The sequence below is a fragment of the Xiphophorus hellerii genome, chromosome 2 (assembly GCF_003331165.1).
Source record: "Xiphophorus hellerii strain 12219 chromosome 2, Xiphophorus_hellerii-4.1, whole genome shotgun sequence".
Lineage (NCBI taxonomy): Eukaryota > Metazoa > Chordata > Actinopteri > Cyprinodontiformes > Poeciliidae > Xiphophorus > Xiphophorus hellerii.
In genome coordinates, this window is record NC_045673.1 from 188,914 (window position 1) to 208,672 (window position 19,759).

The 19,759-nt window shown below is 43.5% G+C and overlaps 1 protein-coding gene across 1 annotated transcript; it reads right to left on the bottom strand.

The window, feature by feature from the left end:
* Nucleotides 1–11,877: 11,877 nt before the first annotated feature.
* arl2bp (ADP-ribosylation factor-like 2 binding protein) lies at nucleotides 11,878–19,744 on the bottom strand. Its single transcript, XM_032546558.1, has 9 exons — nucleotides 19,702–19,744; nucleotides 14,003–14,392; nucleotides 13,740–13,869; nucleotides 13,561–13,609; nucleotides 13,168–13,229; nucleotides 12,983–13,089; nucleotides 12,662–12,747; nucleotides 12,347–12,443; nucleotides 11,878–12,241 (listed from the first exon to the last, which is right to left on the bottom strand). The coding sequence occupies exons 2-9, from the start codon at nucleotides 14,084–14,086 to the stop codon at nucleotides 12,158–12,160; spliced, it is 699 nt and encodes a 232-aa protein (XP_032402449.1). The 5' UTR covers nucleotides 14,087–14,392; nucleotides 19,702–19,744; the 3' UTR covers nucleotides 11,878–12,157.
* Between the last annotated feature and the right edge of the window lie 15 nt (nucleotides 19,745–19,759).

Genomic DNA, 19,759 nt, shown 5'->3' on the forward strand with positions numbered 1-19,759 from the left:
AACGAAACCTGAATGAAACCTGAACGAAACCTGAGTGAAACCTGAGTGAAACCTGAATGAAACCTGAATGAAACCTGAACGAAACCTGAGTGAAACCTGAGTGAAACCTGAATGAAACCTGAGTGAAACTTGAACGAAACCTGAATGAAACCTGAGTGAAATCTGAGTGAAACTTGAATGAAACCTGAGTGAAACTTGAATGAAACCTGAGTGAAACCTGAGTGAATCCTGAGTGAAACCTGAACGAAACCTGAATGAAACCTGAGTGAAACTTGAATGAAACCTGAGTGAAACTTGAATGAATCCTGAGTGAAACCTGAACGAAACCTGAATTAAACCTGAACGAAACCTGAGTGAAACCTGAATGAAACCTGGGTGAAACTTGAACGAAACCTGAATGAAACCTGAATGAAACCTGAGTGAAACTTGAACGAAACCTGAATGAAACCTGAATGAAACCTGAATGAAACCTGAACGAAACCTGAGTGAAACCTGAGTGAAACCTGAACGAAACCTGAGTGAAACCTGAGTGAAACCTGAATGAAACCTGAACGAAACCTGAGTGAAACCTGAGTGAAACCTGAATGAAACCTGAGTGAAACCCGAATGCAACCCGAGTGAAACCCGAATGAAACCCGAGTGAAACCTGAATGAAACCCGAGTGAAACCAGAATGAAACCCGAATGAAACCCGAATGAAACCCGAGTGAAACCCGAGTGAAACCCGAATGAAACCCGAGTGAAACCCGAGTGAAACCCGAATGAAACCCGAATGAAACCTGAGTGAAACCTGAGTGAAACCTGAATGAAACCTGAGTGAAACCTGAGTGAAACCTGAGTGAAACTTGAATGAAACCAGAGTGAAACCTGAATGAATCCTGAGTGAAACCTGAACGAAACCTGAACGAAACCTGAGTGAAACCTGAATGAAACCTGAGTGAAACCTGAGTGAAACCTGAACGAAACCTGAACGAAACCTGAGTGAAACCTCAATGAAACCTGAGTGAAACCTGAATGAAACCTGAACGAAACCTGAGTGAAACCTGAGTGAAACTTGAATGAAACCTGAGTGAAACCTGAATGAAACCTGAGTGAAACTTGAATGAAACCTGAGTGAAACCTGAATGAAACCTGAGTGAAACTTGAATGAAACCTGAGTGAAACCTGAATGAAACCTGAGTGAAACCTGAAAGAAACCTGAGTGAAATCTGAGTGAAACTTGAATGAAACCTGAGTGAAACTTGAATGAAACCTGAGTGAAACCTGAGTGAATCCTGAGTGAAACCTGAACGAAACCTGAATGAAACCTGAGTGAAACTTGAATGAAACCTGAGTGAAACTTGAATGAATCCTGAGTGAAACCTGAATGAAACCTGAACGAAACCTGAGTGAAACCTGAGTGAAACCTGAATGAAACCTGAGTGAAACCCGAATGAAACCTGAGTGAAACTTGAACGAAACCTGAATGAAACCTGAATGAAACCTGAGTGAAACTTGAACGAAACCTGAGTGAAACTTGAATGAAACCTGAGTGAAACTTGAATGAATCCTGAGTGAAACCTGAACGAAACCTGAATGAAACCTGAACGAAACCTGAGTGAAACCTGAGTGAAACCTGAATGAAACCTGAATGAAACCTGAACGAAACCTGAGTGAAACCTGAGTGAAACCTGAATGAAACCTGAGTGAAACTTGAACGAAACCTGAATGAAACCTGAATGAAACCTGAGTGAAACTTGAATGAAACCTGAGTGAAACCTGAATGAAACCTGAGTGAAACTTGAACGAAACCTGAATGAAACCTGAATGAAACCTCAGTGAAACTTGAACGAAACCTGAATGAAACCTGAGTGAAACTTGAATGAAACCTGAGTGAAACCTGAATGAAACCTGAGTGAAACTTGAACGAAACCTGAGTGAAACCTGAATGAAACCTGAGTGAAACTTGAACGAAACCTGAGTGAAACCTGAATGAAACCTGAGTGAAACTTGAACGAAACCTGAGTGAAACCTGAGTGAAACCTGAATGAAACCCGAATGAAACCCAAGTGAAACCCGAATGAAACCTGAGTGAAACTTGAATGAATCCTGAGTGAAACCTGAACGAAACCTGAATGAAACCTGAACGAAACCTGAGTGAAACCTGAGTGAAACCTGAATGAAACCTGAATGAAACCTGAACGAAACCTGAGTGAAACCTGAGTGAAACCTGAATGAAACCTGAGTGAAACTTGAACGAAACCTGAATGAAACCTGAGTGAAATCTGAGTGAAACTTGAATGAAACCTGAGTGAAACCTGAATGAAACCTGAACGAAACCTGAGTGAAACCTGAGTGAAACCTGAATGAAACCTGAGTGAAACTTGAACGAAACCTGAATGAAACCTGAGTGAAATCTGAGTGAAACTTGAACGAAACCTGAGTGAAACCTGAATGAAACCTGAGTGAAACTTGAACGAAACCTGAGTGAAACCTGAATGAAACCTGAGTGAAACTTGAACGAAACCTGAGTGAAACCTGAGTGAAACCTGAATGAAACCTGAACGAAACCTGAGTGAAACCTGAGTGAAACCTGAATGAAACCTGAGTGAAACCCGAATGCAACCCGAGTGAAACCCGAGTGAAACCCGAATGAAACCCGAGTGAAACCTGAATGAAACCCGAGTGAAACCAGAATGAAACCCGAATGAAACCCGAATGAAACCCGAGTGAAACCCGAATGAAACCCGAATGAAACCCAAGTGAAACCCGAATGAAACCTGAGTGAAACTTGAATGAATCCTGAGTGAAACCTGAACGAAACCTGAATGAAACCTGAACGAAACCTGAGTGAAACCTGAGTGAAACCTGAATGAAACCTGAATGAAACCTGAGTGAAACCTGAATGAAACCTGAGTGAAACTTGAACGAAACCTGAATGAAACCTGAGTGAAATCTGAGTGAAACTTGAATGAAACCTGAGTGAAACTTGAATGAAACCTGAGTGAAACCTGAGTGAATCCTGAGTGAAACCTGAATGAAACCTGAGTGAAACTTGAATGAAACCTGAGTGAAACTTGAATGAATCCTGAGTGAAACCTGAACGAAACCTGAATGAAACCTGAACGAAACCTGAGTGAAACCTGAGTGAAACCTGAATGAAACCTGAGTGAAACTTGAACGAAACCTGAATGAAACCTGAATGAAACCTGAGTGAAACTTGAATGAAACCTGAGTGAAACCTGAATGAAACCTGAGTGAAACTTGAACGAAACCTGAATGAAACCTGAATGAAACCTGAGTGAAACTTGAACGAAACCTGAATGAAACCTGAGTGAAACTTGAATGAAACCTGAGTGAAACCTGAGTGAAACTTGAACGAAACCTGAGTGAAACCTGAATGAAACCTGAGTGAAACTTGAACGAAACCTGAATGAAACCTGAATGAAACCTGAGTGAAACTTGAATGAATCCTGAGTGAAACCTGAACGAAACCTGAATGAAACCTGAACGAAACCTGAGTGAAACCTGAGTGAAACCTGAATGAAACCTGAATGAAACCTGAACGAAACCTGAGTGAAACCTGAGTGAAACCTGAACGAAACCTGAGTGAAACCTGAGTGAAACCTGAATGAAACCTGAACGAAACCTGAGTGAAACCTGAGTGAAACCTGAATGAAACCTGAGTGAAACCCGAATGCAACCCAAGTGAAACCCGAGTGAAACCCGAATGAAACCCGAGTGAAACCTGAATGAAACCCGAGTGAAACCAGAATGAAACCCGAATGAAACCCGAATGAAACCTGAGTGAAACCCGAATGAAACCCGAATGAAACCCGAATGAAACCCAAGTGAAACCCGAATGAAACCCGAATGAAACCCGAGTGAAACCCGAGTGAAACCCGAATGAAACCTGAGTGAAACCTGAGTGAAACCTGAATGAAACCTGAGTGAAACCTGAGTGAAACTTGAATGAAACCAGAGTGAAACCTGAATGAATCCTGAGTGAAACCTGAACGAAACCTGAACGAAACCTGAATGAAACCTGAGTGAAACTTGAATGAAACCTGAGTGAAACTTGAGTGAAACCTGAATGAAACCTGAGTGAAACTTGAATGAAACCTGAGTGAAACTTGAGTGAAAGCCGAATGCAACCTGAGTGAAACCCGAGTGAAACCCGAGTGAAACCCGAATGAAACCCGAGTGAAACCCGAGTGAAACCCGAATGAAACCCGAGTGAAACCTGAGTGAAACCTGAATGAAACCTGAGTGAAACCTGAGTGAAACCTGAGTGAAACTTGAATGAAACCAGAGTGAAACCTGAATGAATCCTGAGTGAAACCTGAACGAAACCTGAACGAAACCTGAGTGAAACCTGAATGAAACCTGAGTGAAACCTGAGTGAAACCTGAACGAAACCTGAACGAAACCTGAGTGAAACCTCAATGAAACCTGAGTGAAACCTGAATGAAACCTGAACGAAACCTGAGTGAAACCTGAGTGAAACTTGAATGAAACCTGAGTGAAACCTGAATGAAACCTGAGTGAAACCTGAATGAAACCTGAGTGAAACCTGAGTGAAACCTGAATGAAACCTGAACGAAACCTGAGTGAAACCTGAGTGAAACCTGAATGAAACCTGAGTGAAACCCGAATGCAACCCAAGTGAAACCCGAGTGAAACCCGAATGAAACCCGAGTGAAACCTGAATGAAACCCGAGTGAAACCAGAATGAAACCCGAATGAAACCCGAATGAAACCTGAGTGAAACCCGAATGAAACCCGAATGAAACCCGAATGAAACCCAAGTGAAACCCGAATGAAACCCGAATGAAACCCGAGTGAAACCCGAGTGAAACCCGAATGAAACCTGAGTGAAACCTGAGTGAAACCTGAATGAAACCTGAGTGAAACCTGAGTGAAACTTGAATGAAACCAGAGTGAAACCTGAATGAATCCTGAGTGAAACCTGAACGAAACCTGAACGAAACCTGAATGAAACCTGAGTGAAACTTGAATGAAACCTGAGTGAAACTTGAGTGAAACCTGAATGAAACCTGAGTGAAACTTGAATGAAACCTGAGTGAAACTTGAGTGAAAGCCGAATGCAACCTGAGTGAAACCCGAGTGAAACCCGAGTGAAACCCGAATGAAACCCGAGTGAAACCCGAGTGAAACCCGAATGAAACCCGAGTGAAACCTGAGTGAAACCTGAATGAAACCTGAGTGAAACCTGAGTGAAACCTGAGTGAAACTTGAATGAAACCAGAGTGAAACCTGAATGAATCCTGAGTGAAACCTGAACGAAACCTGAACGAAACCTGAGTGAAACCTGAATGAAACCTGAGTGAAACCTGAGTGAAACCTGAACGAAACCTGAACGAAACCTGAGTGAAACCTCAATGAAACCTGAGTGAAACCTGAATGAAACCTGAACGAAACCTGAGTGAAACCTGAGTGAAACTTGAATGAAACCTGAGTGAAACCTGAATGAAACCTGAGTGAAACTTGAATGAAACCTGAGTGAAACCTGAATGAAACCTGAGTGAAACTTGAATGAAACCTGAGTGAAACCTGAATGAAACCTGAGTGAAACCTGAAAGAAACCTGAGTGAAATCTGAGTGAAACTTGAATGAAACCTGAGTGAAACTTGAATGAAACCTGAGTGAAACCTGAGTGAATCCTGAGTGAAACCTGAACGAAACCTGAATGAAACCTGAGTGAAACTTGAATGAAACCTGAGTGAAACTTGAATGAATCCTGAGTGAAACCTGAATGAAACCTGAACGAAACCTGAGTGAAACCTGAGTGAAACCTGAATGAAACCTGAGTGAAACCCGAATGAAACCTGAGTGAAACTTGAACGAAACCTGAATGAAACCTGAATGAAACCTGAGTGAAACTTGAATGAAACCTGAGTGAAACTTGAATGAAACCTGAGTGAAACTTGAATGAATCCTGAGTGAAACCTGAACGAAACCTGAATGAAACCTGAACGAAACCTGAGTGAAACCTGAGTGAAACCTGAATGAAACCTGAATGAAACCTGAACGAAACCTGAGTGAAACCTGAGTGAAACCTGAATGAAACCTGAGTGAAACTTGAACGAAACCTGAATGAAACCTGAATGAAACCTGAGTGAAACTTGAATGAAACCTGAGTGAAACCTGAATGAAACCTGAGTGAAACTTGAACGAAACCTGAATGAAACCTGAATGAAACCTCAGTGAAACTTGAACGAAACCTGAATGAAACCTGAGTGAAACTTGAATGAAACCTGAGTGAAACCTGAATGAAACCTGAGTGAAACTTGAACGAAACCTGAGTGAAACCTGAATGAAACCTGAGTGAAACTTGAACGAAACCTGAGTGAAACCTGAATGAAACCTGAGTGAAACTTGAACGAAACCTGAGTGAAACCTGAGTGAAACCTGAATGAAACCCGAATGAAACCCAAGTGAAACCCGAATGAAACCTGAGTGAAACTTGAATGAATCCTGAGTGAAACCTGAACGAAACCTGAATGAAACCTGAACGAAACCTGAGTGAAACCTGAGTGAAACCTGAATGAAACCTGAATGAAACCTGAACGAAACCTGAGTGAAACCTGAGTGAAACCTGAATGAAACCTGAGTGAAACTTGAACGAAACCTGAATGAAACCTGAGTGAAATCTGAGTGAAACTTGAATGAAACCTGAGTGAAACCTGAATGAAACCTGAACGAAACCTGAGTGAAACCTGAGTGAAACCTGAATGAAACCTGAGTGAAACTTGAACGAAACCTGAATGAAACCTGAGTGAAATCTGAGTGAAACTTGAACGAAACCTGAGTGAAACCTGAATGAAACCTGAGTGAAACTTGAACGAAACCTGAGTGAAACCTGAATGAAACCTGAGTGAAACTTGAACGAAACATGAGTGAAACCTGAGTGAAACCTGAATGAAACCTGAACGAAACCTGAGTGAAACCTGAGTGAAACCTGAATGAAACCTGAGTGAAACCCGAATGCAACCCGAGTGAAACCCGAGTGAAACCCGAATGAAACCCGAGTGAAACCTGAATGAAACCCGAGTGAAACCAGAATGAAACCCGAATGAAACCCGAATGAAACCCGAGTGAAACCCGAATGAAACCCGAATGAAACCCAAGTGAAACCCGAATGAAACCTGAGTGAAACTTGAATGAATCCTGAGTGAAACCTGAACGAAACCTGAATGAAACCTGAACGAAACCTGAGTGAAACCTGAGTGAAACCTGAATGAAACCTGAATGAAACCTGAACGAAACCTGAGTGAAACCTGAGTGAAACCTGAATGAAACCTGAGTGAAACTTGAACGAAACCTGAATGAAACCTGAGTGAATCCTGAGTGAAACCTGAATGAAATCTGAGTGAAACTTGAATGAAACCTGAGTGAAACTTGAATGAAACCTGAGTGAAACCTGAGTGAATCCTGAGTGAAACCTGAATGAAACCTGAGTGAAACTTGAATGAAACCTGAGTGAAACTTGAATGAATCCTGAGTGAAACCTGAACGAAACCTGAATGAAACCTGAACGAAACCTGAGTGAAACCTGAGTGAAACCTGAATGAAACCTGAGTGAAACTTGAACGAAACCTGAATGAAACCTGAATGAAACCTGAGTGAAACTTGAATGAAACCTGAGTGAAACCTGAATGAAACCTGAGTGAAACTTGAACGAAACCTGAATGAAACCTGAATGAAACCTGAGTGAAACTTGAACGAAACCTGAATGAAACCTGAGTGAAACTTGAATGAAACCTGAGTGAAACCTGAGTGAAACTTGAACGAAACCTGAGTGAAACCTGAATGAAACCTGAGTGAAACTTGAACGAAACCTGAATGAAACCTGAATGAAACCTGAGTGAAACTTGAATGAATCCTGAGTGAAACCTGAACGAAACCTGAATGAAACCTGAACGAAACCTGAATGAAACCTGAGTGAAACCTGAATGAAACCTGAATGAAACCTGAACGAAACCTGAGTGAAACCTGAGTGAAACCTGAACGAAACCTGAGTGAAACCTGAGTGAAACCTGAATGAAACCTGAACGAAACCTGAGTGAAACCTGAGTGAAACCTGAATGAAACCTGAGTGAAACCCGAATGCAACCCAAGTGAAACCCGAGTGAAACCCGAATGAAACCCGAGTGAAACCTGAATGAAACCCGAGTGAAACCAGAATGAAACCCGAATGAAACCCGAATGAAACCTGAGTGAAACCCGAATGAAACCCGAATGAAACCCGAATGAACCCCAAGTGAAACCCGAATGAAACCCGAATGAAACCCGAGTGAAACCCGAGTGAAACCCGAATGAAACCTGAGTGAAACCTGAGTGAAACCTGAATGAAACCTGAGTGAAACCTGAGTGAAACTTGAATGAAACCAGAGTGAAACCTGAATGAATCCTGAGTGAAACCTGAACGAAACCTGAACGAAACCTGAATGAAACCTGAGTGAAACTTGAATGAAACCTGAGTGAAACTTGAGTGAAACCTGAATGAAACCTGAGTGAAACTTGAATGAAACCTGAGTGAAACTTGAGTGAAAGCCGAATGCAACCTGAGTGAAACCCGAGTGAAACCCGAGTGAAACCCGAATGAAACCCGAGTGAAACCCGAGTGAAACCCGAATGAAACCCGAGTGAAACCTGAGTGAAACCTGAATGAAACCTGAGTGAAACCTGAGTGAAACCTGAGTGAAACTTGAATGAAACCAGAGTGAAACCTGAATGAATCCTGAGTGAAACCTGAACGAAACCTGAACGAAACCTGAATGAAACCTGAGTGAAACTTGAATGAAACCTGAGTGAAACTTGAGTGAAACCTGAATGAAACCTGAGTGAAACTTGAATGAAACCTGAGTGAAACTTGAATGAAACCTGAGTGAAACTTGAATGCAACCTGAGTGAAACCCGAGTGAAACCCGAGTGAAACCCGAATGAAACCCGAGTGAAACCCGAGTGAAACCCGAATGAAACCCGAGTGAAACCTGAGTGAAACCTGAATGAAACCTGAGTGAAACCCGAGTGAAACCTGAATGAAACCTGAGTGAAACCTGAGTGAAACCTGAATGAAACCTTTCCTGCCAGTTGCTGTTCTCTGCATCACTTCAGCTCTGAATTTTACTGAGAACAGAGGAAGATCTGCAGCAGATTCATAGTGAAATCATCACCAGATTAAACATTAAAATCACTTCATTAATTCATCATGGTTCTGATGGTTCTGGTTCTGGTCCCCTGGCCTTCTCCTCCTGCAGCCTCTCTTCCTCTGTGCTGCAGGTGTTGGGTCTGCTGCACTGGGCTCTGATTGCTGGCGCCCCCTACTGGCAGTTCCCCGCCTACGGCTGGGTGATGTTTGTGGCCGTCACTCTGTGGATCCTCACCGCCCTCCTCTTCCTCGTCCTGCTCTTCAGCGTCCCCCAGATCCTCTCCGCCGTTCCCTGGACCATGACTGTAGGTGGAGCGGCTCATTTCTGGGCCTCGCCGAGGTCCGGTGGTACCGGTACCGATACCGTTAGATAAAAACTTGAAGTACAGAAGGTAAAGTAGTGAAGATCCTTGTTTAGCAGAACCTGACCCGGTTCTGGTGTCGTTTGCAGGTGATGATGTATAACGGAGTGGCCGCCCTGCTCTACCTCACCGCCTTCCTGACCAACGCCGCCACGGTCCGGGTGTTCATCCCGTCCTTCGTCGGACACATCGGCGCTGCCGCTGTAAGTTCTCCATTATTCCACAAAGCTACAAGCCCCACAGCATGACGCTGCCGCCACCATGGCGGAGAGCCTCACTCCTCCAGGCAGCCATCTTGTCGCTGTGTTTCATCTGACCATGAAACCAGAAGACGGACACCTGAAGGCCTGCGGGAGTCCGTTTCCATGGTGATGGCCATCCTACTTCCTCCACGCTGGGTTAGCCTGGATGAAGAAGGCGAGTGAGAACGAAATTATCGCTGTGAGTCTGTAAAATGAATCTTCCTCCCATGGTAGCTGGCAGCTCGGCCTCCAACTCGCTCCTCGTCATCACTAAGAGATTTAGCTGCGTTACCATGGGAACGCTGCCTGGAACTGACGGCATCTTCAGATGTGGATCGGAGAAAGTTCCCTGCTTAAACCGAAACCCAAAGCATGGAGCAGAGATGACTGGCCAACCAGGTCCAGGCTTTGGTTCTGAACCTCTCTTTACCGGATCCAGCAGATCTGGACCGGGTCCAGCAGATCTGGACCAGATCCTCTCAGGATTTAAAGTCTGACATGGAAAAGTACAGATCAGGAGTTTTACAGCTACATGACGGCGTCACACCCACAGATCATCTGATCAGCTTTTACTGCGTCGACCAGTTAGCGACAACGCATCACTAGTTTCAGATTAAAGGTGTGAAAACATTAACCTTTGACCCTTTGCAGTAGGAAACCAGGGATCTGAACAGAAAATGATTTGTAAGGACAATAATTAACAAGATTTCACTGAACTCTGATACAAACGGCTTCTTCTCAGATGATGGTCAGGTGAGCGAGAGACAGCAGCCAACAGGTTGAGGTCAGAGGTCAACAGCGTGGAGGCTTGCATCAACAGGGCCTGGAGAACCAACCAGCTGTTGATTGGTTGCTTCTCCAGGTGGGGACCCATCAGGGTTCCTGCTGTGCAGCTAGCAGGTCTAACCCTAACCCTGCAGGGCTGTTCAGGGAACGGCTGTTCAGGGAACGGCTGTTCCTGCAGCCCTGACTGCGACCGTCTCCAGATGTTTCTCCTCTCCCTGCAGTTCTTTGGAGCGGTGCTGACGCTGCTGTACGGCGCCGGAGCTTACCTGTCCTACCTGGACTGGAGGGCCGACGGAGGGAACGCCGCCACCAGCACTGTGCCCACTTAGGACCACCAGAACCAGGACCACCAGAACCAGGCCTTCACATGGACCCAGTAATCATCTGAGCTCAGCAATCCGTCTAATTCTCCAGACTCGTCATCTTGCTTTGATAGAAAAGGAAACTCTGGAGATCTTCCTCAACCTGATGAAGATCTGATCTGACCAGATCAGAACCGAACCACCAACTGGTTCAGATCTGGTCCGATTCATGTTTTCTCTCAACTCCAGCTCAGGAATCATTTCTCAAACCTTTTGACCCGTTTGGGATTTATTCTCAGCGTTCCGATAATCCTGAAGCTAAACGCAGAGTGAAGGTTTGCTCCACCGTTTACCGAATGGACCGGTTCCGCCTGAACGTCTGGATCTCTGTTTACAGGCAGCGACTGACCTTTGACCTGGAACTAGTTCATCGTGGCTCTATTTCAGTCCAGATGCTGAAGGTTCTGGAGGAAACAGGGAATTTCTCCTCCAGGATCAAAATGTTTAAATTTGAATCATAAAAAACTTTTTAATTCCCAGAAATTATGATTTTTTAATCTGAAATCCGAGAAACTGAATTATGTTTTAATAATTAACCACACCTTAAAGATGATCACAGCAAATTCCAGCCACTCTGTTTGTGACCCCGGAGTGAAAACTCTGTGGAAGGACGACCTCAGGCTCAGCCGCCAACGAATCCAGTGAACCTTCAGGCTGATGGTGGCTGCACATGAATTATTGAAGATTTTGAAATGAAGTAAAAAATCTGTGAATAAAACCAGTTAAAGGAAAGAAAGTCGGCAGCTTGATGATAAAAGTTTAAATTATTTGTGTTTAGATCAAATGTTTGGTTTGTTTTTCCTTCATTTTAAATGAAAATGTTTGTTTACACAGAAGGATCTGATCCAGACGTTCATGTTTTCATTTATGTTTTCACTGTAATCAGATTTTTAAAGCTCATTTTATGAAACATTTACAATAAAGGACTCTTAAGCTTTCAGTCAATTTCATTTAAAAATTAATTTGAACAAATTTTCATCAGAAATCTGACAAAGATAATTTATTCACAAACATTAAAATCACTATGACGACCTTCAGTGAAGGAAGAGAAAATTATTCAGTTTCAATAAATTCAGACGAAACAAGAACTTAGATCAAACACAGATCACTCATTCATCTGTTCATTCACTCATTCATCTGTTCATTCATCCATTCATCCAACACTCAGTGAGTTCTTAGTCTTGAATCAGGTCAGAGTTTCTGTCAGACTCGAAGCAGCTCCAATATGAGGGCCAAGGTGGTTCTGGTGGTTCTACTGGTGTCCAGCAGAACCTGCCGGGTTTAGAGACGTCACCAGCAGATCCTGACTCGGGTCCAAACCTCGACCCTCTTTAGCCTGAAAACACAGGGAGCACAACCAGAGGTCAGCGTCTGCAGCGTCTGTGGTGTTTGCGGCGTCTGCCTCCGTCCTGATCTGCTCGGATCGGCGCCCTCCACTCACCGCTCGGTACTCGACAAACATTTCCTTGAAGGCCATGAAGTCGATGAAGGTGAGCAGCATGTCAAACATCTCGTCTGGGACTTCTTCTTTGTGCTGCCTGCAGAAGACAGGAGAAAGCTTCAGTCTGCCACCTGGTGGCCAGGAAACAGAAGCACAATTTGAGTTTCTAAGCTCAAAACTGCTAGACGGCGTCTTTTCATGTCTAAACCAGAAATCACCATAAACAGAATCAAACTTCTGTAAATATGAATGGAAACATGAATAGGCTCCATGTTAGCTCTGATGGTTTGGCAGCTCTGAGTTTCCGTAGCTCACATCAGCAGCTGAATGAAGCTGGCCATGTTGAATCCGGGGATCTTCTTCATCAGACATTCCTCCAGAGGTTTCTCCAGCAGCTCCACCTGCAGAGCAACAGCCAATCAGAGCCATGATGCTGCCAGCGCCGGGCCAATCAGAGCCATGATGCTGCCAGTGCCGGGCCAATCAGAGCCATGATGCTGCCAGCGCCGGGCCAATCAGAGCCATGATGCTGCCAGCGCCGGGCCAATCAGAGCCATGATGCTGCCAGCGCCGGGCCAATCAGAGCCATGATGCTGCCAGCGCCGGGCCAATCAGAGCCATGATGCTGCCACTCACGTATTCGTTGAAGATCAGAGTGTAGCTCAGCTTGTTCTCATCAGACTCTTCAAACTCCAGGTAGTGCCGGTCCAAGAAGCTGCGCTGGACCAGCTGGAAGTCCTCCTCTGAAGGAAACACAAACCAGTGGCTCTAACTGGGAGCGCTGGGTGTACTGGTTGCATCTGCAGGTTGAACTCAGTTACCCATGATGATCTCCAGGATGCAGCCGATCACCACGTCGAAAGCCGCCTCTGCTGCCGAGGAGCTGCATGGAGGACAGACATCCAGGTTCACAAACAGGAAGTGATGTCACTACACATCGTCACCAGTCTGACCGGAACCACGATTCTGGAGTGCTCTGGTGTCAACAGCGACCACATATGGACCAGGTTCGGTTTTAGTGGACTGAAAATGTTCTAATCTATAAATGATGGGTGGATGAAGAGGAATCATCAAATGAACACATATGAATCAGTTCTAGCGTCTCATCTAGGCTCTGAATGAATCGGAACCATTTGGACCGAAACGAACAAAGCGACTGGTTCTGTTTACAGACCGAACTCCGCTGGTTCTGTTCGGGAAACCAGCTGACCCACCATGACGGAGCGAACAGTTCCTCCTCCATACGAACCGGTCCAGTCTCAGCTGGGCGGCAACACAGAGAACAGTTCAGTTACCAGTTCACGTTAAGAGATCCGATTACACCGATAGAGTTCAGTCTAAACATGTTCCGGTTCTGATGAATTTATCTGTTAGAAGACTTTAGTTTACTTACTTCCTGAACAAATCTGTTTGTGGGAGCCGTTTGGTGATCGACAAAGAAATCTCGTTGTCAAGGAAACGGCTGTATTATGTGGGTCTCTAAATACCTTCCGGCAGAACAAGATCCCGGGGTCGTTTGGTTCCTAAGTAGAGAAAAAGATGGAAACATGTTCAGTCTGCAGCTTCCTTTTAAAAAATTGTGTTTATCAATAAGTCATATAAAAGTTAAAGTGTTGATGGTTTACATTGGGAACAAAGACATCAGAACCAACTCACCTGGGCTGAGGACAACCGGTGTTGTGTGACATTCTGCCCCCTTGTGTCGGGAGCGCGAACTGCAGCCAGAGAGGATCCGTTCATTTCATCTGATCGATTTGTCGGTAAAACAACTCATATAATCATGTCAAGGTTGTAACCTTCGGCAGCATAACAAAATTATAAAATAAATAAATAAACGAGGTCTTCTTACTTTATTTTGTTTTTTAAGAGAATCGGTCTGTTTCCAGCTTTTGCCAATTAAGCCTTACAAATGCGCGCTGCCGACACGGAGGGAACAGATTTTCTTACAAGACCTGGTCCCAGGCTGCTGGAGGTCCAACATGTGCTGGTCCAACACTGGGTCCGATCAGCTCATCCGGTTCTGGTTCTGGTCCAGTGGGTCCGCTGCTGTGATGCAGCATAATATCGATGTTATGTTTCTGACAGAAACGGTTGAATGACAATAATGAACCGATCGCTAATTGAATCAGCGCCTCCTAACTACAAGTTTTTAAGTGAAAATAGAAAACATAAAAAAGGAGGAGGCGTGGCTTCAATATTTAAGAATACCATAAATTGTAGTAAAATCTCTTTGGGTCTCTTCACCTCTTTTGAGTATCTTGGAATTGAGGTTAAAGGCCACAAACGAACTTTGACAGTACCTCTATACAAAACTCCAACTTTTGTGGAAAATTTCTTTACTGACTTGAATGAGCTTCTATCTCTCATATGTATTGATTATGATTGTTTAATAATTGTCGGTGATTCAACATTCATGTTGACAACCCCCAAGACAGAGGGGCAAAAAAGCTCGCTAATATTTTAGAGACTTTTGGTCTAACACAACATGTCAAACAAGCAACACACACTCAAGGACACACACTGGACCTGGTTATCAGTAAGGGTGTGAATATTTCCAATGTCTCTAACTGATGTCGCCTGTCGCATCACTTCCTGTTATCTTTGAAAGTTCTTTATCTTTTAACCCACTTGGACAAACAGCAACCATCACAAAACGTTCTCTCACTGAAAACACAGCAGAAACTTTTAATCAAATCTACTCTTCTTCCTCACCCTTGAGCTGTAATGATGTAGATAAGTTGGTAAATGATTTTCAGTCTAAAGTTTCAGATTTCATTGATTCCATTAAAGTGAAGGTTGTGTGGTAGGAAGAAATCTCCATGGAGGAATGCACAAACAGTTCTGCTCAACTCTGCCGTAGAGCAGAACGAAAATGGAGTAAAACTCAACTTTACGTTTATTATGACATCTATAAAGAAAGTCTAGGTAACTATCACTCAGCACTATGTCATGAAAGTAATGACTTTAACAAGAATCTGGATGAGAAAAAATAAGAAATGTATTAAAACGTTGCAAGGTGAGAACAGAAATACAGAGTGAAAGGAGTCCGTCAGTCTGCTCTGACCAACAGTGGACCTGGTTTCCTTTTATAGGTTCTAATCAGAGAAGAGAGAAGAGAGTCTTGATCGGACTAGAGGTGTGAATCCCTGATTGTGATGAACCAGGGATTCTGTGGAGCCCAGATGGTTTGGCCATTTGTCTATTGTTAAGGTTGTTCTTTGGTGCTAAAGAGGGCAGATAAGTTCTACGTTGGGGAAGTAACACTTAGTCTCTGGGATCAAGGAGCTCTCCTGCTGTTATATGACACTGCATAAGTCTTGAGAGCAGCTTGATGATAAGACTATGCAGAAATACCTAAAGCAGAAGAGGGTTGAGGAGCACATTAGAACATTTTCCATTACACACTAAAACATGAAAAGGAAGCTTTCTTGGCAGATGTCATAAAAACATGAACAAAACTCCAGCTTTATCTGCAACAGTCCACAGAATCTCAAACCCTCCAGTGACTGAAACTCCTGAACTTCAATCTGACGCCTGCAACAAGTTTTCCAGATTCTTTTCAGAGAAAATTCAGAAAATCTGGAGATTAATGTGCAGATCCACTCTAAAGCCAGAACCAAAGCTGAACCCAAACACAACTAATGCAGGAAAAATGACCCAATTTCAGCCACTAAATTATAAAACCCTGGAAGAAATAATAAGTCAGTGAAGCTCCAGTTCCTGCTGTCTGGATGTTCTAGATCTATAACTCTAGAACGTTTCTTTAACAAAGTCCTGCCTGTTGCTGCTGATCTGATCCAAATAGTAACTCTTGGCTCTCATCAGGCTTTGAAACCAGCAGTTATCAAACCTCTGATAAAATCACTACACTGACCTCTGACTCATCAGCAGTTACTGAAAACGCTTCAACAGTTAAACAGCTTCCTAACTAAATTTTGACTCCTTCCAGTCTGGTTTCCATGGTTACCACAGCACAGAGACTGGCCTAGTCAAAGTGTTCAATGACGTCCATATAAATACAGACTGTGGGAGAACGACAGAGCTGGTTCTGGTTCTGGTTCTGTTGGACCTCAGTGTTGATTTACTGAACCGCCTGGAGAGTCGGGTCGGACTCTCTGGTCCAGAACTCAACTGGTTTGAATCTGACATGAAGAACTGGGATTTCTCTGTTTCAACTGGAAACTTCTCATCAGAGGTCAAAGGTCACATGTGGGGTTCCCCAAGGTTCAACCCTAGGATCCTCTGATTCAATATCTATAAGCTCCCACTGGCTCAGGTTATAACAGGAAATAATATCAGTTATCATAACTACACTGATGACACAGCTCTACATTATGATGTCACCAGGTGACCTTTGACCCCATCCAGTCACTGAATAAATGCTGAGAACAGATCAATGTGTGGATGAGACAAAACTTTCTCCAGCTGAACAGAAACTGAAGATATTATATAGAACAATCTAGAGTTATATATCTAGAGCTACAGATCTAGAGTTATAGATCTAGAGCAGTGGTTCTTAACCTGGGGTTCGATGAGTCGGTCTCAGGGGTTCGGCGGAGCCTCTGCCGCGGAGGTAAAGACACACCTGTGTAAAGTCGTGATGACGCGCCCCGCTTGGCCATCACTTGCTGCAGAGGATCATGTTACATTGCTCGGCCAATCAGGGCTGCGGGGAATTTAGTGCGCGCAGTATCAGCGGCTGTCGTAGTTGTACGTTGCGTGGTTTCTTTCTTAATATTTTAATCCATACTAAATATGTCGAGCAAAAAAAGAAGAAAATGAACAGACTTTGCTCTGAAGATGCACCTGCCAAGGTGAAGCCACGCCTCTCTGAAGCCACGCCTCTCTGAAGCCACGCCTCTCTGAAGCCACGCCTCTCTGAACTGGTCTCCCAAAAACAACAGCAGGAGTCTCACTGATTTGCAGGTATGTAATTTGTGCAATACTTTATTCTGGCCCCAAAAAGTATTTTGTGGATTCAAAACAACAAAAAACAAACTAAATTTAAAATTAAAAAAAAAATTAAGTTATTAAAAAAATTTTAATTCTTTGAAAAAATCCAAATTTATTTTTAATTAGTAAAATAGTAAAAAAATATTTTGGGGGCTGAAATTCTTTTATGGGGCCAAAATATTTTTTGGGGGCCAGAATAAAGTAACACTGTAACTTGCTGTGAGTTCATGGTTTTGTTCTTTGAGCAAAGTGACGTTCATGCGCGGCTCATTTTGTGCACCAGTAAAAAAAACATATACCTATGTCTTGAATTAGGAAAAAAAAAATTTTTATTTATCACTAAAGAAGGGTTTGGTGACTGCACATATGAAACTGATGGGTTCGGTACCTCAAAAAAGGTTAAGAACCACTGATCTAGAGTCAATGCACAGCTTCAGTTATTAGAACTCAAACCAGTGATCATCCTGAAACCTGGGAGTAGTGATGACCTCTGACCTGACCCTTCAGAGCCACATAAAGACGGTCACAAAGTCACCTTCTATCAGATGAACAACATCTAGATGACTAATGTCTCAGTGAGATCTAGAGAAACTCATCCAGTCGCTTTGATTCCTGCAGCAGCGTCTGTCCAACAAATCAATCCTCCAGCTGCAGCTGATCCAGAACGCTGCTGCTGGAGTTCTGACCAGAACCAGGAGGATAGAGACATAAACCCAGTTCTCCAGAACCTCCACTGGCTCCCTGTAGCTGAAATCCTGTTAGTTTATAAATCACTGAACGGCTTAGCACCACAATACATTAAAGATCTGCTGCTGTTGTATCAACCTTCCAGACCTCTCAGGTTCTGGTTCTGGTTCTGCTCTGCATCCAGAACCAGAACCAGAACCAAACAAGGAGAAGCAGCATTCAGTTTCTATGCACCACAAATCTGGAACAAACTTCCAGAAAACTGTAAAACAGCTGAAACACTGAGATCCTTTAAATCCAGACTAAAAGCTGCTGTTAGTTTTATTAGAAACATAATCAATAATCAATTCAACGATGGAACTCGACTTTATGTCATGTTTGATTGTTGATTCTGTTGACTTTGTGTTTGTTTGATGTAAAGCTCTTTGAAATGCCTTCCTGCTGAAATGTTCTATACGGATAAAATTTGATTGCTTGATTGATAAAATGAGCCCAGACCCAGATCTGAGAGCAGAACCTGGAGGTTCTGTTGTTTGGGCCCAGATTTCTGCCTTAAACTCTTTGCATCTCCTGAGGATCTGAGTGTTGCTGAAGCTGGAAACCAGAACCAGCAGAAATAAAGTCATGTGAGATAAATTCATGAAATCTATTCAGCAGTTGGACTTTTTGAAGGTCAAATCATTTCAGGATTTTAATTTCACAGGTTCTGGTTGATGCTGGAAAACCAGAGTCAGTCAGACAGAGATCACATTAACATACATTTATTACAAATATCACAAATCAAGAAACAACAATTTCTTTATAAATCACATCTTTGGGAACTCCGGATCATAATTCCTTTATAAACATTTTAAATACAAGTCACAAATTAATCTTTACAATCCTGAACCTGGTTTCCAACCAGTCAGATTCTTCTGCTCCACGTTAAGGTGCCGACTCGTCGTCTTCTTCCAGGGTTTCCATCAACTCTGCTGCCTCTGCAGGATTTGTTTGACCGTTAAATGATTCACTCTTTGATTTCAAAAGCTACTGAAGCGTTTTGTTTGGTTGTACAAACAACTTTTCCCGAAAGACATTCTGCGGTCCAAAAATCCATGAACCTGTTTGTGAAAGCCAGCTCAGTGAACCCAGAGACACAGGGACGACTCGGGGGGACTCGGAGGACTAGGGGAGCAGGGGGGGGCACGTCCCTTGGCTTGGAGGAAACAAGGTGACTCGATGAACCATCCTGACATGTTTCGGTTCCTATTAGTTGCTTCAGTTGAATCTGTTTCCAGATCAGATCTGATGAAACCCTGAAAGCTTCATGGAAACATTTCCAGCAGCTGAATCCATAAAGCAACAGCAGAAACGATTTCTGGAGAGAACCGAAACCCTGACGCTCACACCAGCCAGCGGCGGCGCTGTTCTCACACCAGCCAGCGGAGGCGCTGTTCTCACACCAGCCAGCGGCGGCGCTGTTCTCCAGAGGACAGTTGAATGTGGGTGAAACAGCAGAAGCTTGAGGAGTTCTCAGAGTTTCCTTTCCTGGCTGCAGGACAAACTGAATTTGGAATATAAATGATAATCTTATAATTCATCAGCGGCAGAATGTGGCATAAAGCCAAACAAAGAGTTTTGGGGCCGTTCATAAAGACAGAAGCCGTGGAGGAAATATTAACTGCTACCTTTAGAGAACAATAATTAGCATATTGATGGAATCAACGTGCCTGTACCTCAGATTTAATACTGCAGCCTGCAGACGGCTGAACACTAGCAGACGCTCTGCAGACG

Coding starts and splice junctions, on each gene's coding strand:
- arl2bp (XM_032546558.1), bottom strand. CDS start 14,086: ATGAACGGATCCTCTCTGGCTGCAGTTCGCGCTCCCGACACAAGGGGG. Junction 13,610..13,739: donor CAAACAGATTTGTTCAGGAA/GTAAGTAAACTA, acceptor GTTGCCGCCCAG/CTGAGACTGGACCGGTTCGT. Junction 12,748..12,982: donor CTCTGATCTTCAACGAATAC/GTGAGTGGCAGC, acceptor GTTGCTCTGCAG/GTGGAGCTGCTGGAGAAACC.